Here is a 24,356-nt window from a genome sequence, read left to right as displayed (position 1 = left end):
GTCCGGAATATTCTGAACAGACAACAGCGTAGTGTTCTTGCAAAATTGAGATGTGCGACTTTACCTTTAGAAATTGAGCTCGGCAGATTCCGGCGACCGATTACCCCACTTAATGACCGTATATGTCAGTTCTGTGATGAACATCAAGTTGAAGACGAGACCCATTTCCTGATCAACTGTACCCTTTTCTCTGATATCCGCTACGACCTATGGAGAAAAGCCTGCATTTCCAATTCACAGTTTCTGAGTTTCCACCCTTGTGATCAACTTCGCTTCCTTATGCAGTGTGTCAGCTTGTGTAAACCTCTGGCCGCAACAGTGACGTCAATGTTTCTCCGGCGACAACGTGCCGGGCAGTGATGTATATAATGTGTATGTTTTTGTGAGTGATAGATGAGTATGTGGGTAGTGTTTGTATGTGATGTATGCGCACGTGATATTGAGTGGATGTGGTACACTGTATGTGTGATTGAAAATGAAATGCGTGTAATATTTATGTGTGTGTGTGTGCGTGCGTGCGTGTGTGCGTGCGTGCGTGCGTGCGTGTGTGTGTACTTTCGATTATGTTCGTGTATTATTCTTGCCAATTTATATAATGGATAATTTAATGATTTTAAGTGCCTCATAGATCCTTCATGGGTCGGCTGATGTTTTTATCAATCATACGTATGTATACGTGTAATGTTTTTTACTGTTTTTAAACACCAGGTGGCACTATAATAAAATAATTTTCTTCTTCTTCTTCTTCTTCTTCTTCTTCTTCATATTATACAACCTCAACGCTATCTAGACTTGCCAATACAATATACAAGATCAACGCTATCTAGACTTGCCAATACAATGTACATGTACAACGTCAACCACACCAATCTTCACATAGCGTCATGATGACACAGTATACTGACCCCGAGCAGACCCGTCCTTGTTTTACCCCCTTTAAACTAAGCACAAAGATGCATAACAACAAGAACCATCTTTTAACGTATTTTGGTATGACACGGCCGGGGATCGAACCCCGACCTTCACCTCTACGAACAGACACTCTACTCACTAGACCACGGAGGGGGCGGGATTCACTGTGTACAGCTGACATTTATAATAACAAATTTAACACTCGTATCAGATTCAGATACAAATAACGCTCTGATCACGTGAGAAACATACCGAAAGAAAACTCTATATAATGACATGTATATATTTACCTAGCCAGTTGTGTAAACACGGATATATTCCCCTCCCGCAATTCCCAAATAATGATATCCCCGTGGAGCCCAACATATGATTAAGATCCACTCACGCAGATATAGAAGGGAGGGTAGCCTTGCTCCAAGGCCGCACTGAAAGATATGTACAGGGATATGAAGTACTTCTATCCACTTAATAGGCAAGTCTAAATAAGCGCACAGTACACTATAGCCTTGCTCCAAGGCTGCACTGAAAGATATGTCCAGGGATATGAAGTAATTCTATCCAATTAATAGGCAAGTCTAAATAAGCGCACAGTACACTATAGCCTTGCTCCAAAGCTGCACTGAAAGATATGACCAGGGATATGAAGTAATTTTATCATCCAAAACTGGCTCCCACAGGAGATATCGCTTGGATGAGATCGAGCGATATCTACACTGTAGACCATTGTGACGTCATTGTTACCATGAAGTCACAATCAAATGACATCACTAATGGCTCTGCTACTGAAGCTGTTTGCAGTGCTTTTTACAGTGAAGACACTGCTAATTACTGTCTACAAATTGAAAAAGTTGAAAGAATGATGTTGGATGATAAATAAAATCTCACCCTCGTGTCTTTTGATATCAAATATATCAACACTCGTTGATAAAAGTGACAAAAGCCCTCGGCAAGCCTCGGATTTTTTCCAATTTTATCAACTCGTGTTGATATATTTGATATCAAAAGACACTCGGGTGAGATTCTCTATCTATTCACTTAATAGGCAAGTCTAAATAAGCGCACAGTACACTATAGCCTTGCTCTAAGGCTGCACTGAAAGATAAGTCCATAGCTGCGAAGTTATTCTATCCGCTTAATAGGCAAGTCTAAATAAGCGCACAGTACACTATAGCCTTGCTCCAAAGCTGCACTGAAAGATAAGTCCATGGATGTGTAGTAATTCTATCAACCCGATAGGCAAGTCTTGATAAGTGCATTTAAGGACGCCAGACTCTTATAGGAACACCTTGTACTTATCATTCATAAACACTGTAAAAAAATGCGTTTGGATCCTATACACAAATCCAAACACGCTCGTTGTCCCCTAATTTTGACACGTCTAGGTATTGACAGGATTATGTTTATGTTTAACAGCTAAACGTGTTTAGGGCCCAAATATTTATGCAAATATTTATGTGTATATCCCCTTGTAATTCATTGTAGGTAATTTAGAACATGGGAAAACTTTTTATTAGCGTTTAATCGGGATCATAAGTGAGTGTGTGTGTGTGTGTGTGTGTGTGCGTGCGTGTGTGCGTGCGTGTGCGTGTGCGTGTGTGTGTGTGTGTGTGTGTGTGTGTGTGTGTGTGTGTGTGTGTGGAGGGGGTGGGGGTGATTTAAAAGCTATTTCAGCAGTATAAAAGGAATAATTTTGAGTTGGTTGGCGGTAACTAAAACAGTTGCAAATCATTGTCAAGCTTCCCGTATGAAAAAAATACAGCTACAACACATTTACGAACATATACATTTTTAAACTTATGCCAACCTGTAACCTCGCGTCACTCGCGCTACCACCTGAGCCACGGACAATGTTGTCGTCATAAGTGTCAGTTTTCCTAATCACCACTAACCGAGTTTGCATTGGTAAGTTGATCATTTAGAAGATAAATACTATGCGTGTGTCTATTTCCGGGAATTTATGGAGTATTTGCATCTTGGAAATTCATCTCGAGACCCGAAAGCGACTGGGAAATAGACAAACATATAGTATTTATCGATATTGTAAACCTATTGTTTAATTAGTATATTAATACCATGTTAATTAGAATGCAAAAAATGCTGAGTAATTATGTATCCCTACACAGTGATTCGGTCGCTTGCTTCAGGGAATGCACATCATATTTTCACGCTTTGACATTTGGTCATGTGACCCAAATTAGCCAATCACAAAACAGAACACACTTTCTATAGGTTTACAATTTCATTTTAATATTGTACCAAGTCCTGGGGGTGGATGTGTTATACAAGTGTCTGTGAATCTGATATACACATCTAATCTCAAAATATATTATACATCTTGTCCATTTTTGACTTACTGCCTAACCATTTACACTTTATTGAACGAACTTAATGTATGTTTAAATTCGAAACATGTTTAACTGTGTGAGCGTGTTTACATTTTTACATGTTTCAACGTGTGTACATTCTGAACATGTTTAGATTATTGGGATGTTATGTTTAGGTGGTGTTTAGGTTGTGAGGCGATAGCTCATTTGAACAGAAATACGTTTAGATAGAACACATTAAATGTGTGTGCCGTTAGGATTTAAACACATTCCTAATCATGTTTAGATCTAATACGTTTAGATAGAACACATTAAATGTGTGTGCCGTTAAGGATTTAAACACATTCCTAATCATGTTTAGATCTAATACGTTTAGATAGAACACATTAAATGTGTGTGCCGTTAAGGATTTAAACACATTCCTAATCATGTTTAGATCTAATACGTTTAGATAGAACACATTAATTGTGTGTGCCGTTAAGGATTTAAACACATTCCTAATCATGTTTAGATCTAGTACGTTTAGATGGAACACATTAATTGTGTGTGCCGTTAATGATTTAAACACATTCCTAATCATGTTTAGATCTAATACGTTTAGATAGAACACATTAAATGTGTGTGCCGTTAATGATTTAAACACATTCCTAATCATGTTTAGATCTAAACATGTATTGTATGTACATGTGTTAACACATTTTTACAGTGTAATCAAGAAATTATGATGTAAACTAATAATTATTGCCTTAGAGACTTTTGCAAGTCTACAGGGAGGGTAACAGATGGGGATTCATGTTTGGCTGGCGGATGGTGTAACAGAGACAGTGAAAAGAGTAGCTTATACACAGTAAAGATCACCTCTGGACCCCTTCCTCAGGCGAGGGGGAGGGGGTGGGGGTGGGAGGAAGCCTTAGGGGTGGTGGAGATGGGGGTTGGCAGTAGGTTACACTGATTTGGACCAGCTGGGATATTGCGCTCCACAAAGGAAAGTCACATCTGGATGTACGTATAACCTATCATAGCATCTCAAGTAGACTTGCACAAGTCTCTTAGGCAATGATTATAAGTTTAAATATTAATAATTTCTGGATCATATAAATGCGCTGTCCGCTCATCTAGACTTGCCTAGAGTGATAAAAGTAATGTACACCGATGGACTTATCATTCAGTACAGCATTTAAGCAAGGCTATCTCTCACGCACACGCTGCCACATACACACCCAGAGCTCCCAAGCAGGTTCCTTTGGCAAGTCTAGATTTCTTTAGCTTCAGGCTAAATGAAGAGAATTTCTGGGTTCCTCATATATACAAGGATGACCCTCTCTCTCTCTCTCTCTCTCTCTCTCTCTCTATATATATATATATAGAGAGAGAGAGAGAGAGAGAGAGAGAGAGAGATGAAATACAAAAGTCCAAAGATGAGCTGTATAATTTACTCTCTCTCTCTCTCACTCTATATATATATATATATATATATATATATATATATATATATATATATATATATATATAAAACGACGAACATATCTTCAAATGTTTTCATTTCAGAGACAAACTATTAATTCTAACATATTCTGTCATGTCGGAGGAAAGCAGAAGGCTTGGCCAAGCAACGCTCAAAGGCTAAAAACAAAGGAACATCACGTCTCTGCATATATATATATATATATATATATATATATATATATATATATATTGTTTGTGTGTCGTTTAGCGCCGCACTCAGCAATATTCAAGCTATATCAAGGCGCTCTGTATATAATCGAGTCTCGACCAGACAATCCAGTGACTGATATCATGACCATCGATAAACGCAATTGGGATACGATGACATGCTTCAAGTCAGCGATTCTGACAACCCGATCCCGTTAGTCGCCTCTTACAAGCATAGTCGCCTTTTACGGCAAGCATGGGTTGCTAAAAGCCTGGTCTAGATCTCATCCGGATCTTCACGGGTCTCGGCTGATGTTCTGCGCCGCAGTCACGTCATCATACCTCTTCATATATCCTATAAAGGAACCACGATCCATTGTCTGAAGGACAGTTCCAGTCTTCGTGCGGATATTGTATTTAACGCTGATTGTGAAATTTAGATATTGTCTCTTTTTGCAAGAATGATATGCGTTTGAGCAAACAGGGTTCGGACAATTCGATTCAATAAGTTCCAACACTACTTAACTGCAGTGCGACATGGATTTCTGTACAGCGCACGGGTGTTAAAATTCTAGTTTAGCAACGCTGGCCGCGGAGAGTAGTTGGATGGGTGACAGGATTCTATAGGGCTTCGGTCGTGTTGCATGTGGTGTAGCCTTATAAAGGCAAGTGACTTTGTTCGAAATATGCCTGCTTGACCCCTGAGAGTTTGCAGAGCTTCGGTCCGACTCACACTGAAACACACGTTACTCGTACTGTGTCCTTAGGCAAGTGACCGCATTCGATATTTGCCTGTTAAACTTGGGTTGTATACTCCCAAGGGAACTGAGTGAGTGAGTTGGGTTTAAGGCCGCTTTTAACAGTATTCCAGTTATATCGGGGCGTGTCAGCTAAATGTAGGAGGAAAGCCCGAAGTGATGCAGATCTCAGACGTTTACCACTTCGGTGAAACCCACGAGCACGGGAATGGTGCTGACAAACCTAGAAACATAATCGGGGCGAACCGGGATTCGAACCCAGAGTCATAGGTTTCTGGCGTGCCCAAGGGACGCAACTCTGCACAGAGAATCGCGGCGCCTTAGACGACTGAGCTACCCCTGCCCCCAAGGGAGCTGAGATTCGGGAGTACTGTCGTGGTAATAATTGTGTAGCGCATTGGGCATACACTGGTGTGTGGAATCTAGTGTAATATAATTAAACGCATATATGTTTCTTACTTACACCAGATGGCATGTTTGAGTGAGTGAGTGAGTGAGTTGGGTTTAACGCCGCTTTTAACAGTATTCCAGTTATATCACGGCGTGTCAGCTTAATGTGGGAGGAAAGCCCCAAGTGATGCAGGTCTCAGACGTTTACTACTTCGGTGAAACCCACGAGCACGGGTATGGTGCTGACAAACCTAGAAACATAAGATGGCATGTTTGAGATCAGACGAGACACTAATTAAAACGTCTAGGCCTACATATCTTATTTATGCTGAAAACGCATAGCTTCCAATTGAACACAGAACCCTTCTGTTAATGTGATATGGCGCATACGTATTACTGGGAAATTAAGAGTGCACTTCAGAAAGGCGTAAAAAAACAATGCTTATGAGGTGTAAACATTTTTCAAGCATTGCCTCGAAGTGCTTCAGGAAGAAAACATTCCTTTGTTGATAAAAAAGATGTTTGTTGAACAAGGCCATAAAGCGTAGTGAGCGATGGCAGGCTGGTTTATTTTGACTCGCTTTGAAAGGTAGGGTAGCTTGTTAGATAGACTGACATCTAATCTCTGAAATGAACATAATTTATAGAGAAGAAAAAAACAGTTGTTAAATTACAGTTTAATTTAAAATATAATAATAATAATTATAATAATAATAATCATCATCATCATCATCATTATCATCATCATCATCATTATCATCATCATCATCATCATCATCATCATCATCATCATTTTCAGACCCTGATACTGAAGTAATCTAACTTGCCAAACATTATAGACTTGCATGGGCTGTATTGGACATATTTGTTTCAGGGTCTGTATGACAGACTGGTGGTCAGACAATGACCGTTTACATTGTGCGATGCATTATGAATAGACTAACATTTAGTCCCAGAAATTAAGTTATTTTATTTATCTACAATCTATCTACAAAAAACAAAATAAATAAAATGGAGCCAGAACAACGCTTAGTTTCAGAACTGAGGGAATCTAGACTTGCCAAATCATTCTGGACACAGGGTGTATTCATTAAGTGTCCAGAATGATTTGGCAAGTCTAGATTGCCTCAATTATTTTCTCAAGGATCTTGGAGACAAAACAAGGAACACAGATTTCTACAAAACGGAGTCGTTATATTTGCGGTGAAAGTTATATATTAAACACACCAAAACATAAGCAATATTTAAAGCATAAAATACTTTACCAGTGTAAATAGTAGAGATAATATAATAAAAATATATCCACAAAGACAATGCATACATGTAAAAAGAAATTCTAGAGTAAGTGTCAAGTATCATGCAGAAAGGTAACGACACGTTCATAGATACATGCACATCCTGACACCATGTTTACATACATGCATCGTCATCTTTTCTGTCAACGCATCAGAACGTATCGCATTTAAAACGGGAGAGCAGGATACTTTTGATATGTCGGTGAAAACCACGACAACTGGGACGATCATGAATGTTGTTAAGTACCTCCTGGTAGAACCAGGAGACATAAATACATGTTGCTGTAACAGGTGAGGGTGATGGAGAGAAAGACGAATGGTCGAGGCATAGTGAGTGAGTGAGTGAGTGGTGATGGAGACAAAGACATATGTTCACGGTAGAGTGAGTGAGTGAGTGAGTGAGTGGTGATGGAGACAAAGACATATGTTCATGGTAGAGTGAGTGAGTGAGTGAGTGAGTGAGTGAGTGAGTGAGTGAGTGAGTCTGTAGAAAGCGGCTTTGAACGGTATTTCAGTATTTTTTCCAACTTGTCAGTTTGATGTGAGAGGTCAAACCTAAAACCAATTTCGATTCGTTTGCAGCATACCTGTGAAGACAAACTGTAAAATGCTTCTTAATTGTTGACGTCTGAAGCAAACATTTTGAATATTTGTTTTAAGTTGTTAAATTAATGAAATAGTTGAGTGCATATCTAATATGTCCTGGTACGTACAGTTTATCTAGTTATGTATGCAAAACTAAAAGCGAAGATTCTAGTAGTTGTGTGATGAAAGATCAACAGCAATTAGAAACAAGTATTTGTCACAGAGTGACGAAATATCCCCCGCCATATACACCATAGTACCAAATATGAAGACAATCCAGCGATTAGTTCTTGAGATATTGTGGCAACACCGTTTTCCAACTCCAAAAACAGATTTGCCTGCTGTGACCTTGAAAATGGGGTCAAGGTCACCAAATCTGACAGGTGTATGCGGTGTCTGTATATACACTATAGTTCCAAATCTGAAGACAATCCAGCGATTAGTTCTTGAGATATCGCGGCAACACCGTTTTCTAACTCCAAAAGCAGATTTGCCTGCTGTGACCTTGAAAATGGGGTCAAGGTCACCAAAACCGACTGGTGTCTGCGGTGTCTGTATATACACCATAGTTCCAAATATGAAGACAATCGAGAGGTTTAGTTCTTGAGATATCGCGGCAACACCGTTTTCCAACTCTAAAAGCAGATTTGCCTGCTGTGACCTTGAAAATGGGATCAAGGTCACCAAAACCGACTGGTGTCTGCGGAGTCTGTATATACACTATAGTTCCAAATATGAAGACAATCCAGTGTTTAGTTCTTGAGATATCGCGGCAACACCGTTTTCCAACTCCAAAAGCAGATTTGCCTGCTGTGACCTTGAAAATGGGGTCAAGGTCACCAAAACCGACTGGTGTCTGCGGTGTCTGTATATACACCATAGTTCCAAATATGAAGACAATCCAGTGTTTAGTTCTTGAGATATCGCGGCAACACCGTTTTCCAACTCTAAAAGCAGATTTGTCTGCTGTGACCTTGAAAATGGGATCAAGGTCACCAAAACCGACTGGTGTCTGCGGAGTCTGTATATACACCATAGTTCCAAATATGAAGACAATCCAGTGTTTAGTTCTTGAGATATCGCGGCAACACCGTTTTCCAACTCTAAAAGCAGATTTGTCTGCTGTGACCTTGAAAATGGGATCAAGGTCACCAAAACCGACTGGTGTCTGCGGAGTCTGTATATACACCATAGTTCCAAATATGAAGACAATCCAGTGTTTAGTTCTTGAGATATCGCGGCAACAAACAGGTGGGACGTACGGACGGACGGACGGACGGACGGTCGTGAATACTATATCCCCCGCTTCGCGCTTTCGCGCGGCGGGGGATAACTAAGTAGGAAGGATTTTAGGAAAGTTATCACTGAGTGCAGTTGATCTGATTGTAACGAGATTGCAAAGCTGGGTTTGCTGTAGGGGGCGGAGGCAGTCACACTATATAGTGCAATTCCCAGCAAATGTTCCCATCTAGAAGGATCTTAATTGTAATAAAACTATCACCAGTAAATATTATAACTGTAAACAAACACGTCACGTGCCTAGCCAGTTTAAAAAGAACGAAGTTCACATCACAAACAATGTATATTCCCTTAAACAATCTATTGCACGCACACACACACCCACGCACGCACGCACGCACGCACGCACGCACCCACGCACGCACGCACGCACGCACGCACGCACGCACGCACGCACGCACACACACACACACGCGCGCTCATATTCTTCAGTAAACATTTCATTTCATATTACGCGCACGGCTTGAAGTCTCCTGGCAACTCAAAGCAAACATTAAAGCTAGTAAAAAAAAGATAGAGAGATGAGGAAATGAATATCTGGCAGAGCAATGTGAATATCTCCCACATCTGGTATTAGCTGCTGAAGCAACGCCACATTCAAAATTGATTATTCTAACATGATGCTCCCATGGTATTCCTTCTAACGTATGCTTTGTGACGTCTCTCCGACTGCAATGAGATATCGGTTCCAGACTGCATTGTATTGCATCAAGGATCTAATAAGTCAGGGATCTAATATTACAGTGGTTGGTACAGCAACAGGCGGAAGCTATCTGGATGTGATCTCATATACCGGTGAATCATTCCCACACAATACCCCTTGTCTTCAAGCACATTTGGCAGTTTGGCATATTCAGTGTCCAGCTGTCTTTTGTCAGAAACGGTATGTGTTTTCCCCTTACACTACGTTCAAGGTTAAGAAGCAAGCTACCTTGAAACATGTGATGTCCTTGGACAAAATAAACCACATGTGTATTACATAACAGTTCCTAAGCACATAAACATCGGGGGAAAAGAAAGTATAGTATGGTTGATGGTGGCTGAAAATAAAACAGGTCATTACTAAATATGGAATCATATATTACTTGTGATATGTCTTCTTACCAACGTAGACTTATAGCCATGTTCCGGTGTAATAATTTCAGACTTGCTGTTGAACTGGGGCGTCACAACAACACCCCATATAATGAACGTGTCTGCACTTTCTGTTTTTCGAAGGGACATAACCATGTTGAAGATGAATTCCATGTTCTTATGATTTGTGACCAGTATTCTAAAGCAAGAAGAAACTCTTTTCCCAAGCGTCTCGTTACCCCTCCCTCGATATAAAGAATTTTATAAGACTTATGTCAGCTGAAAACGGTAAATCATTAGTAAATCTACCCAGTATGCAAATAGATATATACAGTATATTTCCATTGTATTATGGGCCGGTGGCCTGAAGTACCGAGTCTGTCTGTCTGTCTGTCTGTCTGTCTGTCTGTCTGTCTGTCTGTCTGTCTGGAAATAAAACAAACAAGAAATAGTTACCCGATGGAGATATATTTGATACGGGTATCGTAGTTGTGGCTTGGACCTTAAGTTTGCAGTGTTTCAGTGTTCAACCTGGTTTGGTTTGTTTGTTTGTTTGTTGCTTAACGCTGCTCTCAGCAATATTCCAGCTATATGAAAGCGGTCTGTAAATAATCGAGTATGGAACAGACAATCCTGTGATTGACATCATGAGCATCGATCTACGCAAATGGGATACGATGACATGCATCAACCAAGTCAGCGAGCCTGATCACCCGATCCCGTTAGTCACCTCTTACGACAAGCATAGTCGCCTTTTACGGCAAGCATGGCTGAAGACCTATTCTCCCCCGGATCTTCACGGGCCTTTCAGCCTAGTAACGTTTGTAATGTTCTGGTCAAATTCAGTTTTTCAAGTGTATACTTTCTTTTGTCCGGCAGTGTAGTACGTAGCTTGCAGTTAGCCTAATCATAATGACAAATGTCATTGAAATAACTCTTTAACTCATCTTACGCCACTTCGTGCCTTCGGTCATCACGATGTGGATGTAAATGTTTTGATCAGGTAATAAGGGGAGTCAATGAGGATGCTATTACACATGAATATTCCAGCTATATCGCAGCAGTCTGGGTCAGAGAGACATTTCATAAATAGAGATTATTACCCTTGTGAATATCGTAATTATTCTACTTTAGGGATAAAAAAAAGTATTATGGCCTCTGCTGAGAGTAATACTGGAGGAAAACAACCTCTTCAGCGGATCTTAAAGACGTAATTACATTCAATGAGGTAGCGTATGTAAACAATTTTTGAGTGAACTGCCTAAATTATCATACAGCGCCAAATGACTAAAACACGTGAGTGCAATAGCCTCTTATCCTTTAATATAATTCATAAAATAATGGACGTTTAAGGGGGAATATAATTCAGTAAAATAGACGTAGGATGCATCTAGTGTAGTGAGAGAACCGCTCAATACATAATATAGTGACACATGACTTGCAGCAATTGATGTCGCCTATTGGGAACGTTCCTCAATAGTTTGTCCAGCAGGATGGCATTGTATTGATATGTGGTGATTGAAAGTAGTTCTTGCTAGGCGACGTCATTTGCACATTTATGACATCAAGATCAATCTCATTAACATCAGATCCTAGTCCTTGCTAACGCTAAACAAAGATCTGAGGACATCCCATTAGGGGTCACGTCAGAACGACCTTTCATCCTACCAATCAGGGCGTCGCTTACCAGATTATGAAAGTGACAGTCGGAATGAGATTTCTAATCATGCATCCTCGAAAACTTTAACAGAGGGTATTCCGAACGATAGTTAAGGGCTTAACAACTGAATCCATACAATCTAGACCATCTATTAGCGATTCCAGAATGTTCTTTCGTTCATGTTTCAATTATTTTTTTTATCGAGAATTTGTCAAAATATGTTTCGAAGCATTGTCGCCAATTTGAAATTAGTGCCGTAAAGCATGAGAAAGCGGCCTTCTGATTTGCTAATGTTGACTTCTTGTCAGTCATTTCATTTGGTCGGTCAAAGCTCGCGCAAGGTCGGTCTGACGTGACCCATAATGAGATGTCCTCAGATCTTTGTTTAGAGGTAGCGAGAACTAAGATCTTATTTTAATGAGATTGTTACATACGTGAGATACAATATATACAGACACTATGAGACAGAGGACATATAGTTTAGTTTATTTCGTACGACAATATGCTTGGATAGACTTTAACGTTCGTCTTGATAAATTGTATCGTAGTCATCGGATTGTTCTATTGCTCCACATTACACGCGTTTAGGTGATAAATACAATTGACATGAACCATGTTCCAAATCATCGAGGTACGATGCCTGACGACATGAGCCTGACCACCCGATACTGTTTGTCGTCTCTTACGACAAGCATAGTCGCCTCTTACGGCAAGCATGGGTTGCTGAAGACCTTTTCAAACCCGAATCTTTCCGGGTCATCGGCTCGTACAACAAAGATGTTCCAGTGGGAACCTAGCCTGCCCGGGGGACGCCAGTTAGGAGTAAAACATAATTATATTCATTAGTGTTACGTAATGTGTTGTGGACAACCCACGTGTTAATGAATATATCGCCTCCTTGCATTGTATACAACCTTGAATGATTAAACTGGTCATGCTCAACTATTGTCTTGAATTTCTTATTTTGAGCTTTACCATATATTCACGTGTGTTTTTTTCATGTGAACGAATGACTTGCCTTTGCATGTGTTTGTGACGGCAGGATAAGCTCACCTATTCGCGAACACCTGGCATTATCACTATTTGATTGTGATTCATAAACACATGTTTATGATATAGTCGGAATCGTACAATTGACTCCGATTTTTGTAAATAAACTTATTTCTTTTTTGATAAAAAGGATTTTGTCGCCTTTATTTATCAACATTGATCTACATAACCAGTGATAATCGATATTGCTAGGGAGATCGTTTAGCGATACCGTGTGTGTGTGTGTGGGGGGGGGGGGGGGGGGGGGGGGGGGGCGCTAATAGGCGCTTCCTATGACTTTGCAAACACACATGTAGTGCCTTATCGATACATATCTTATCTGAGGCGCTGCCTGGACCTCCGTCGTTGATGTACAGGGTGTGGGTGGTAGAGACGTGCGTGCCAGGTATTTGATGAATAGATTGTGTCGGTGTCAGCCTGCCTAGAAGATCCAGACGTTCAGAGTACTGAGGTAGTGAGTGAGTGAGTTAAGGGGAGGGTGGAAAACTTAACGGCACTAAACTTCACTGCGACGAGAACACGTAATGGAGTACGAAATACAAGTTGAATACATAATCATATTTAAGTGTAGAAATGGTATTGAAAACTTTTTAATTAGAAAGGAAGAATGTTAAAAAGAGAAAATTGGGGCGAACACAAGATGAAATAGGGTATGACTGGGGAAAGATGAGTTCCCCTCTCATTAAAATCAGATCTGAATCCTCTCTTAAAGATCTCAGGACATCCCACTACAGGTCACGTCAGAACGACTGTTCGCGAACTTTGACGGTCCAGTGAAATTTTCAAACAGGAAATCGACATCAGCCAATCAGAGATCAGCTTTCTCGAGCTTTACGGCATTATTCCTAAATGGAGACTACTATTCACGAATAGGCTTTGAAATCTATTATGACAAAGTAAGCATATATTGGATGAACAGAATAGGAATATTTACTGTGCTTTGTGGCTAGGGATAAAAATGACAGAAATACCTGAAAAGTAAAATATGGCAAAAAAAATGTGATAGAGAACACGTGTGCTGTGAGAATTCTGACGGCAAGCAGAGAAGACAATGAAACTGAACCACGCCCATATTGATGGCACGGGCAGGGGCAGGTGTTACATCAGCCAGCGGTTGTAGTTATACCAGCATCAGCATCAGGTGTCAGGCTAACATGAAGCAGAGGAAGCCTGAATGTCTTCATGGTAAGTGACAGAATGTGAAGCCCATGGTAGTTGATATTGCAGAGGTATCTCCATTTGAGACAGGGCTGCATTGGCAGAGATGAAAACCCTCCTGGTGATAAACTAATTTAGAAATAGATACCAAAATGTTACACACGTAGGTAGCATAATGGTAGGTGAAGCATGGCATGCCTACGTGAGGACACGTGAGGCTGTATGTTACAATACTACTATCTACTAGGAATATAAAAGTGATTTGGGGATATTTCCAGCACCTTCACCAGGTGATTCATTGTAAAATATTGTCCCTTCACCAGGTGATTCAATGTTACATATCACCCCTTCTCCTGGCGATTCGATGTTACATATTGCCCCTTCACCAGATGATTCAATGTTACATGTTGCCCCTTCACCGTATGATTCAATGTTACATACTGCCCCTTCACCGGGTGATTCAATGTTACATATTGCCTCTTCACCAGATGATTCAATGTTACATGTTGCCCCTTCACCATATGATTCAATGTTACATACTGCCCCTTCACCGGGTGATTCAATGTTACATACTGCCCCTTCACCAGGTGATTCAATGTTACATATTGCCCCTTCACCAGATGATTCAATGTTACATGTTGCCCCTTCACCGTATGATTCAATGTTACATACTGCCCCTTCACCTGGTGATTCAATGTTACATATCGCCCCTTCACCAGATGATTCAATGTTACATATTGCCCCTTCACCATATGATTCAATGTTACATACTGCCCCTTCACCGGGTGATTCAATGTTACATACTGCCCCTTCACCAGGTGATTCAATGTTACATATTGCCCCTTCACCAGATGATTCAATGTTACATGTTGCCCCTTCACCGTATGATTCAATGTTACATACTGCCCCTTCACCTGGTGATTCAATGTTACATATCGCCCCTTCACCAGATGATTCAATGTTACATATTGCTCCTTCACCAGATGATTCAATATTACATATCGCCCCTTCACCAGATGATTCAACATTACATATTGCTCCTTCACCAGATGATTCAATGTTACATATTGCTCCTTCGCCAGATGATTCAATGTTTCATATTGCTCCTTCACCAGATGATTCAATGTTTCATATTGCTCCTTCACCAGATGATTCAATGTTTCATATTGCCCCTTCACCAAATGATTCAATGTTACATATTGCCCCTTCACCAGATGATTCAATGTTATATTGCCCCTTCACCTGGTGATTCAATGTTACAAATTGCCACACACCCACCCCAAACCACATCACACACCCCATACCACATCACATACACACACGTCACACACACACCACGCACACATACCAAACACGCCACACATAAGCACACCCCACACATACACACACACACACACACACACACATACACACACTGTTGAAGGCATCATTATGATCCAAATCCAGATGAATGAGTTCAGGCAGTTAAGGGAGGTACCTGTCTGTCTACATCAATGAGATGATCCTTGCAACGCTTGTAAATTCGTTTAAAGCCAGATTTACGTACATTCAGATGTGTAATAAAGGAAAAGCAATTCGTTTTGTGAACAACTTGAATTAAACATGCTGAGACTGCCGTTTGTGCCAGAGCCTAGTCCCCCCATTATGGCGCCTGGGGTAACAAGAAGAAGAAGAAGGAGAACAATGAGAAGAAGAAGAACAACAGAAAGGTGAAGAAGAACAACAAGAAGGGGAAGAAGAAGAGGAAGAAGAAGGAGAAGAAGAGGAAGAAGAAGACGAAGAAGAACAGGAAGAGGGAGAAGAACAAGAAGTGGAAGAAGAAGAGGAAGAATAAGAAGAACAGTAAGAGGAAGAAAAAGAACAAGAAGAAGAACAAGATGAGGAAAAAAGAGAGGAAGAACAAGAACAGGTAGAGGAAGAAAAAACAAGAAGAGGAAGAAGTAGAACAATATGAGGAAAAATCAGAGGAAGAACAAGAACAATAAGAGGAAGAAGAAGAACAAGAAGAGGAAAAAGAACAACAAGAAGATGAAGAAGGACAGAAGAACAAGAAGAGGAAAAACAAGACAAGAAGAGGAAAAGGAATAACAAGAAGAGAGAGAAGAAGGAGAACAAGAGTAAGAAGAAGAACAAGAAGAGGAAGAAGGAGAACAAGAAGAGGAAGAAGAACAGGAGAACAAGAAGAGGAAGAACAAGAGAAGAAGGGGATAAGGAATAACAAGAAGAGAACGAAGAAGGAGAACAAGAAGAGGACGAAAAAGATCAAGAAGAGGAAGAAGAACAAGATGAGGAAAAATCAGAGGAAGAACAAGAAGAACAATAAGAGTAAGAAGAAGAGGAAGAACAAGACCAAGAAGAGGAAAAAGAACAACAAGAAGAGGAAGAAGATCACGAGAACAAGAAGAGGACGAACATGACAAGAAGAGGAAAAAGAATAACAAGAAGAGAAAGAAGAAGGAGAACAAGAAGAGGAAGGAAAAGAACAAGAAGAGGAAGAAGAACAAGATGAGGAAAAATCAGAGGAAGAACAAGAACAATAAGAGGAAGAAGAAGAACAAGAAGAGGAAAAAGAACAACAAGAAGAGGAAGAAGGACAGAAGAACAAGAAGAGGAAGAACAAGACAAGAAGAGGAAAAAGAATTACAAGAAGAGAAAGAAGAAGGAGAGCAAGAAGAGGAAGAAGAAGAACAAGAAGAGGAAGAAGAAGAACAAGAAGAGGAAGAAGGACAGAAGAACAAGAAGAGAAAGAACAAGACTAGAAGGGGAAAAAGAATAACAGGAATAGAAAGAAGATGGAGAACAATAAGAGGAAGAAAAAGAACAAGAAGAGGAAGAAGAAGAACAAGATGAGGAAAAAGAAGAGGAAGAACAAGAACAATAAGAGGAAGAAGGATAGGAAGAACAACAACAAGAAGAGGAAAAAGAACAACAAGAAGAGGAAGAAAGACAGAAGAACAAGAAGGGGGAGAACAAGACAAGAAGAGGAAAAAGAATAACAAGAATAGAAAGAAGAAGGAGAACAAGAAGAGGAAGAACAAGACAAGAAGAGGAAAAAGAAAAACAAGAAGAGAAAGAAGAAGGAGAACAAGAAGAGGAAGGAAAAGAACAAGAAGGGGAAGAAGAAGGAGAACAAGAAGAGGAAGAAGAAAAACAAGAAGGGGAAGAAAAACAAGAAGGGGAAGAAGAACAAGAAGAGGAAGAAGAACAAGAAGAGGAAGCAGCAGAGCAACCCCGCAAAGTCCTTCGCTTGAATGTAAATATGAAATGAAGGTTATGCAATGAATTTAATGAGACTGTCCAACACAATGTCAGTGGATCCCAAGCTTTGGCACAAACACAGTATCTTAAGCAACATGATGGAGTGGCTCGCCATGCATGTGGTTTTGACACAGAGGTCCATCCATAGTACGACCCAGAATATGTAGAGGGCGTGACGGAAAATGATAAATACAAAATTCTTTGGAATAGGCCCGTACACAGCCTGAAATCTATCCAGACCAACAAACCTGATCTTGTCCTTTTTGCTAAATCCAATGAAGTCATGTATATGAATGAATTCTCTGTCCCTTTTGACATTAATGTGATTGACAAGATTCAGTAGAAACATGGCAAATATGCGGACCTCGCTTTCGAAATGCATCCCATCTACCAAGTTGTCCGACTCCCCATTGTTCTCGGTGCCTTAGGTTTAGTACACCCCAGTCTGTTGAACAATCAATCTTAAGAACAAGTTGTCACATGGCGAACTGTCAGCTTATCTTGTACTACCTAATAGAAGGAGACAATAACTAGACATATTCTGTGTAGCCTTGGAGCAAGGCTTCCTCAAGCCAAACAAACCCAAAGTAGCAAACAGCATTATGAGGCGGAACATTAGTGTCAGCGTGGGGGAACTTACATCATTTCGACTCCAAAACAATCATGTACGTCAGTTAAGAGAGTTGTGTTTGAGACACTAGGATATGCTACATTTAACTTCGACAGTCCTGCTCAACTCGTCCCATAACTCTGTCTGGTAAATATATATTAGCCAGACCTCCGGGAAACAGTGTCACACAAGACCACTTTTCTTTACAATGCCAGTTAAAGGGCTGGCTCGTCGCGTCGAAAGACCGCATACTCGATTTACTAATAGTGCTGACAGATGAGGAGGTGAGGTGAAATGGGGTTTCACGTCGCATCCAATATTTTTGCACTTATGTAGCGATGTGCACGGACGTGTGTGTTTGTTTGTTTGTTTGTTTGTTTGTTTGTTTGTTGTAACAACGCGTGTTGGTCTGACGTTGATTAATGTATAATTTGCATACTCGTATATGCAAGGGGCCGACGTATAGTTCTCAGTAGGAAGTTACAATTTGGAGACAATGGCTTGCGGTATCTACAGTTTTACTTTATACCTGTAGATATATACATACAAAAGACACGGTGCCAGGTCAGCACATAGTGGTTGTGGTTGTTATCTAGGTGCCCCGGAGCACCCAGCCTAACCCTAGCTAGGCTAAGGGTAAGACCTTTCTTTTCCTCTCCATCTCTCTGGACCAAGGCTTATATAGATAAGGTCACCTGACATTTAGTAAGTAATAAATATAAATATAAACAGTAATTCATCAGTGACATACTTGCACATCTCGTTCATGATGGCAGACGATCGATGTACACAAACATGGGGATTAACCATGAGGATAAGCATCTTATACATAACAGCAATTAAGTGTTTCAAGGCATATAAATGTGTTCCGGGGCTGGGTGCTGGGTGCTGTGTGTGTGTGTGTGTGTGTGTGTGTGTGTGTGTGTGTGTGTGTGTGTGTGTGTGTGTGTGTGTGTGTGTGTGTGTGTGTGTGTGTGTGTGTGTGTGTGTGTGTGTGTGTGTGTGTGTGTGTGTGTGTGTGTGTGTGTGTGTGTGTGACTTCTTGCACTAGTCCGGACTAATGCGGAATTTATAGTGCATGCCACTGACACACCATGCCGCAGTTTAACAGTGACAGTATACTGACTCCCTCCAGTCCTTGTTTTAAACCCTTAAAACTCATCAGGCAGGGTTAAAACTCGTCAGGCAGGGTAAAAGGATTCCTTCTTTCAAAGACTGTTGGTATGACGCGGAATCGAACCCTAGACCTTCCGCTCTCGGACGCTCTACCACTAGACCACGGAGGCTGTCTACTGACAGATGGACGAAGAAAAAAGTAATATTGGTGATGAATATAACCATATAACTACCAACTACTAGACCACGGAGGATGTCTACTGACAGATGGACGGAGAAAAAATTGTAATATTGGTGATGATAAAAACCATATAAATACCAACTACTTGACCACGGAGGCTGTCTACTGACAGATGGCAGAAGAAAAAAGTAATATTGGTGATGATAATAACCATAGAACTACCAACTACCACGAGACTATCACTACTGCTGCTAATACAATGTATTACCGCCTATTTTTCTCATAAAGATAATTATGTTATTAACCCACACTACATGTACATGTCAGTTATCCCTGGGCAGTAAATCCCATATGGTGTTGATCAGGATATCATACAATCTGCGTGCGTGCGTGCGTGCGTGCGTGCGTGCGCGCGCGGGTGTCTGTGTGTGTGTATGTATGTGTGTGTGTGTGTGTGTGTGTGCGCGCGCGCGTATGTATGTATGTATGTATGTATGTATGTATGTATGTATGTATGTATGTATGTATGTATGTATGTATGTATGTATGTATGTGTGTGTGTATGTGTGTGTGCGCGCGCGCGCGTGTCTGTGTGTGTGTATGTATGTGTGTGTGTGCGCGCGCGCGTGTCTGTGTGTGTGTGTGTGTGTATGTATGTATGTATGTATGTATGTATGTATGTATGTATGTATGTATGTATGTATGTATGTATGTATGTATGTATGTATGTATGTATGTATGTATGTATGTGTGTGTGTGTGTGCGCGCGCGTGTGTGTGTTTCACAGTTATCCGACACAAAGCATTATTTTACATCTCATCTCTTTATATCTAAATTTGAAAAACAGAAACAGCTAAAAAAGGAACTACATAAGCCTCGCCTAACCCCAAGGAACGCAAGAGCTGCAGTTACTCCTTGCAGGGGGCGATACAAAGATTGTTTTTATATACTCCCTGTTTCTTGTAATGTAAATTTGGCACACATATAAGGTAGCTAGCTTGTACATGTGTGACTGTTGACTGGCTCTGTGAGTAACACCAAGACGTTGCTGACACACATCGGAGAAGGAAAAAGGTCATGTCTTGACAGATGTTCGCGAAGCTACCATCGTTATAGGGATGCTCCGGGAATTGCAATAATTTATTTTTTTCATTCGAGCATAAACAATGAAACTTGTACATGTGATTAAATTAATCGGTCTTTCATCAAGGTAGAAAGCAGAGCACAAGAGTACAGAACCTTGTCCAACAACATGCCACAATGTTTCCTAAGAGCAGATGTAACGGTACACAGCTTTATTAGTCACTGTATATATAGTGATACGCACTTTCAGCCAGACAGGTTTATAACAAACGCAGTTCTGTCGACACACGAAAAGGTAATTATAAGATGCAAAATCTGCGTAACATGTGGAAAAACACAGGGTGAAATGCACAAGTGTTATATGATAGTGTGTAGGGCTGTTCGTAGCCTTGCTCCAAGGCTACACTGAAAGAAAAGTCCATGGATGTGTAGAAATTCTATCCTCCAAATAGGCAGGTAGAGATATGTGGACAGTACTTCAGTCTTATAGGGACAACTTGTTCTTATTATTTACATAATCTAGAAATTATGATTTAAACTAATAATAATTGTCTTAGAGATTTGTGCAAGTCTAGGCTGTGCGGCGCGCCAGTGTTTCAAGTCAAGCTTGGTACAAGTATAGATATGTAAGCAGTCATGAATTGGTGGAACCCGGATGTTCATCCTAGACCTTTATTCTCGCGTTATTTCGGTCTGTGTGAGAACATGTATGTATGTGAGAACAATGCATTACATGCACGCCATCTGGTTTGTAATGCACTTGAGGACACACGTGGCCCAGTCGTCTAAGGTGCCACTATTCGCCTTGCAGAGTTGCGTCCCTTTTGTGTATCAGAATCCTATGATCGTCGGTTCGAATCCCAGATCCGCCGTGATTATGTTTCTAAGTCAGCACCATATGGTTCTCGTAAAGTGGTAATTTAATGTCTAAAGTTTTCCTTCGAAGTTCCTTCTTCCGTCCCACATTATTATTGTTTTGTTTGTCGTTTAACGACGCACTCAGCAAATTCTAGCTATATGACGGCGCTCTGTAAATAATCGAGTCTCGACAAGACAATCCAGTGATTGATGACATACGCATCGATCCACGTAATTGGGATACGATAACATGCATCAACCAAGTCAGCGAGCCTGACCACACGATCCCGTTAGTCGCCTCTTACGACAAGCATGGCTTGCTGAAAACCAATTCTAAACCGGATCTTCACAGGTGCAGTATATAATTAATAAGGAACCTGGCTGCTCGACGCGTATATCGTAACAAGTACTGCAGTATATTCATAAGACATCGGGCTGCTCGGTCGATCAACACGTATATCGTAACAAGTACTGCAGTATATTCATAAGACATCAGGCTGCTCGATCGATAAACACGTATATCGTAACAAGTACTGCAGTATATTCATAAGACATCAGACTGCTCGATCGATCAACACGTATATCGTAACAAGTACTGCAGTTTATTCATAAGACATCAGGCTGCTCGATCGATCAACACGTATATCGTAACAAGTACTGCAGAATATTCATAAGTCATCAGGCTGCTCGATCGATCAACACGTATATCGTAACAAGTACTGCAGTATATTCATAAGACATCAGGCTGCTCGATCGATCAACACGTATATCGTAACAAGAACTGCAGTATATTCATAAGACATCAGGCTGCTCGATCGATCAACACGTATATCGTAACAAGTACTGCAGTATATCGTAAGGCACCGACACGTACATCGTATGCATCTTATGAACATAATGTATATAAATAAGTACATGAAAAATATGACGCTGACCCAGCAGTTCAGTGTGTTTAGGTAAGAACACGTGACGACACATGCACGCTGTACAACACATTACGCAGGTGCCTGATTTCCGGGGCAAATTACTAAGGGAGATTGGAACACGTGTACTTGGACATTACTTCGAAAATTCTGTTCATTTAAAAACAAAACATACAAATAGAATGTGTACGGCACAAGTAGAATCACGTATATTAAGCTGTGGTCAATTAAACAGAAACCATTTTGCGTTCAAAGACCAATCATTGGCCATTACGGTGATGGTTTACATTCAATCCATTATAAGAGAAAATTTAACTTAAAAATATTAACCATTAAATTTAGCTGTGAGATTAGCCAATTTCCAACAGTGACAGATTACATGTGTAACACAAGGGGCATGAAATCTCGATCACTTCCAGGGGGTATGTTCAGCCTCATGGCCAGATGGACGCATGGCGTAACGGCCAAGGACAAGAAACAAAAACTCACTTGTGGCGGGAACTATCACAACGCTGAACGCCAAAATGACAACTGCCACACACTGAGTTAAATCCATCCCGAAAGTTAATCCAATATTCTCTTGAAATAATCCTTCCGATAGATTCTTTCTGCAACTTGGTTTTCGTTTGAAAACCTTCAATGCTTGCAAAGGAAACCCCGCGAATGGGTGGGTTTGTGTTTTGTCTGTGGTGTATGCGTAGAGATTCTTCAGCGTGGAAAGGTCCAGGTGAAGATGCAGCTCATTGGACAGCTTATCGAAGTACACGCTGGCTGATAAAAAAACATGGCTCTGTTATTGGTGTAAGCGAATTTAAGCTTTAGTGTAAACATCATGTGTGCGATTATGTTGACGCACTATTGTCATAAAGCCTTAAGATGTGATAGTTATCGTGATTATTATCTTCATTATCGTCCATGTTGTTATAATCATTATTTCAACGGACAATTTTGTCCATACATTGACATTGACGTGTATAGTCCTCGTGATCTAGTATCTCCGCATGACGTAATGACGACTAAATATGCGATCTGGCTGATTGTCGAGGGATTGGCATTAAAAGTATACAACATTTTTGTAAGGGTTAGTCGGCTCGACGTCAGTAGACTGTGTCAGCGTGGGGTGCCCATTTAACGTGGTATCTACAACAACAAAAAATAGGTCATAAGCCTGGACTTGTACAAGGTTTCCTGGTAAAGTAAAAAAATATCATTTTAAAATTATTAATTTCTCTCTCTTTCTCTCTCTCTCTCTTTCTCTCTCTCTCTCTCTTGGTATATCGAATTATTTGCATAGTTCGAATAAACTAGTGATCTCTCTTTCTTTCTTTCTCTCTCTCTCTCTCTCTCTCTCTCTCTCTCTCACACACACTCTCTCTTTTGGTATATCGAATTATTTGCATATTCCAAATAAACTAGTAATCTCTCTCTCTCTCTCTTAAAAATACCACGATGTCCGTGGAATGTTACTGATGGGCATCTGGTCCCGGGGGAGGGGGAGGGGGGTCGATGTAACGTAACACTCCGCCCCGGAGAGGACGCTGTGGAAACAATGCTCCATGTCTGATATCACTCTGTCTCGGGTTCGTCCTGTGAGGACATGCTTCCAAAGCTTCTTTCAGAATGGATTATTTCTACGATTGCCTTGTGCAAATACTGATTGCAATGACTACGGCACATGTGACATTCGAATTGAAACGTTCTTGGATTAGTTAATGAGAGTGCTTTAGACAATGAGGAACACGTTTAGGACAGTATCGGTTTTAGCTGCTTTTTGTATGCTATATTGATATCGTGAAATTTAATTCTTAATGTTCATAAAAGGGACAAAACCCTTTCCATACTCATATGAAATCTCTGCTAAAAGCATATGTAAAATATTTAACGATATCAAAGACAAAAATTGGTATCACATGTTATTAATTTCATCAATATTTGTATAATTTTATTAATTTCATCAATATTTGTATAATGCAGTATATATGTGCTAAATATTACCTCCTTAATTTCACAACACATTTCTTTTGACATAATGAAAATAACCAACATGTTTGTACTATAATAGTCAGACATTTTTAATGAATATATATTTTTAATGAATATATTCATGTATATTGTCAATGATTATAAATAGAACACACCCTTAAATAACTCTCAAATTCAATAAATCCA

The 24,356-nt window shown here is 40.3% G+C and overlaps 1 protein-coding gene across 2 annotated transcripts in view; it reads right to left on the bottom strand.

The window, feature by feature from the left end:
- LOC124120343 (roundabout homolog 1-like) overlaps positions 1-22,874 on the bottom strand; it is a 60,894-nt gene extending 38,020 nt beyond the window's left edge. The window contains exon 1 of one of the 2 annotated variants that reach the window (XM_046483152.2): positions 22,677-22,874. In XM_046483152.2, coding sequence (XP_046339108.2) covers positions 22,677-22,743 — 67 coding nt within the window. In that variant the 5' untranslated portion in view covers positions 22,744-22,874. The remainder of the gene's footprint in view (positions 1-22,676) is intronic. The other variant, XM_046483153.2, reaches the window with a different exon arrangement.
- Positions 22,875-24,356: the final 1,482 nt, after the last annotated feature.

Source organism: Haliotis rufescens, unplaced genomic scaffold (genome assembly GCF_023055435.1).
Source record: "Haliotis rufescens isolate VD_foot unplaced genomic scaffold, xgHalRufe1.0.p SCAF_18, whole genome shotgun sequence".
NCBI classification, from domain to species: Eukaryota; Metazoa; Mollusca; class Gastropoda; order Lepetellida; family Haliotidae; genus Haliotis; species Haliotis rufescens.
This window is presented reverse-complemented; position numbering and strand designations above follow the sequence as displayed.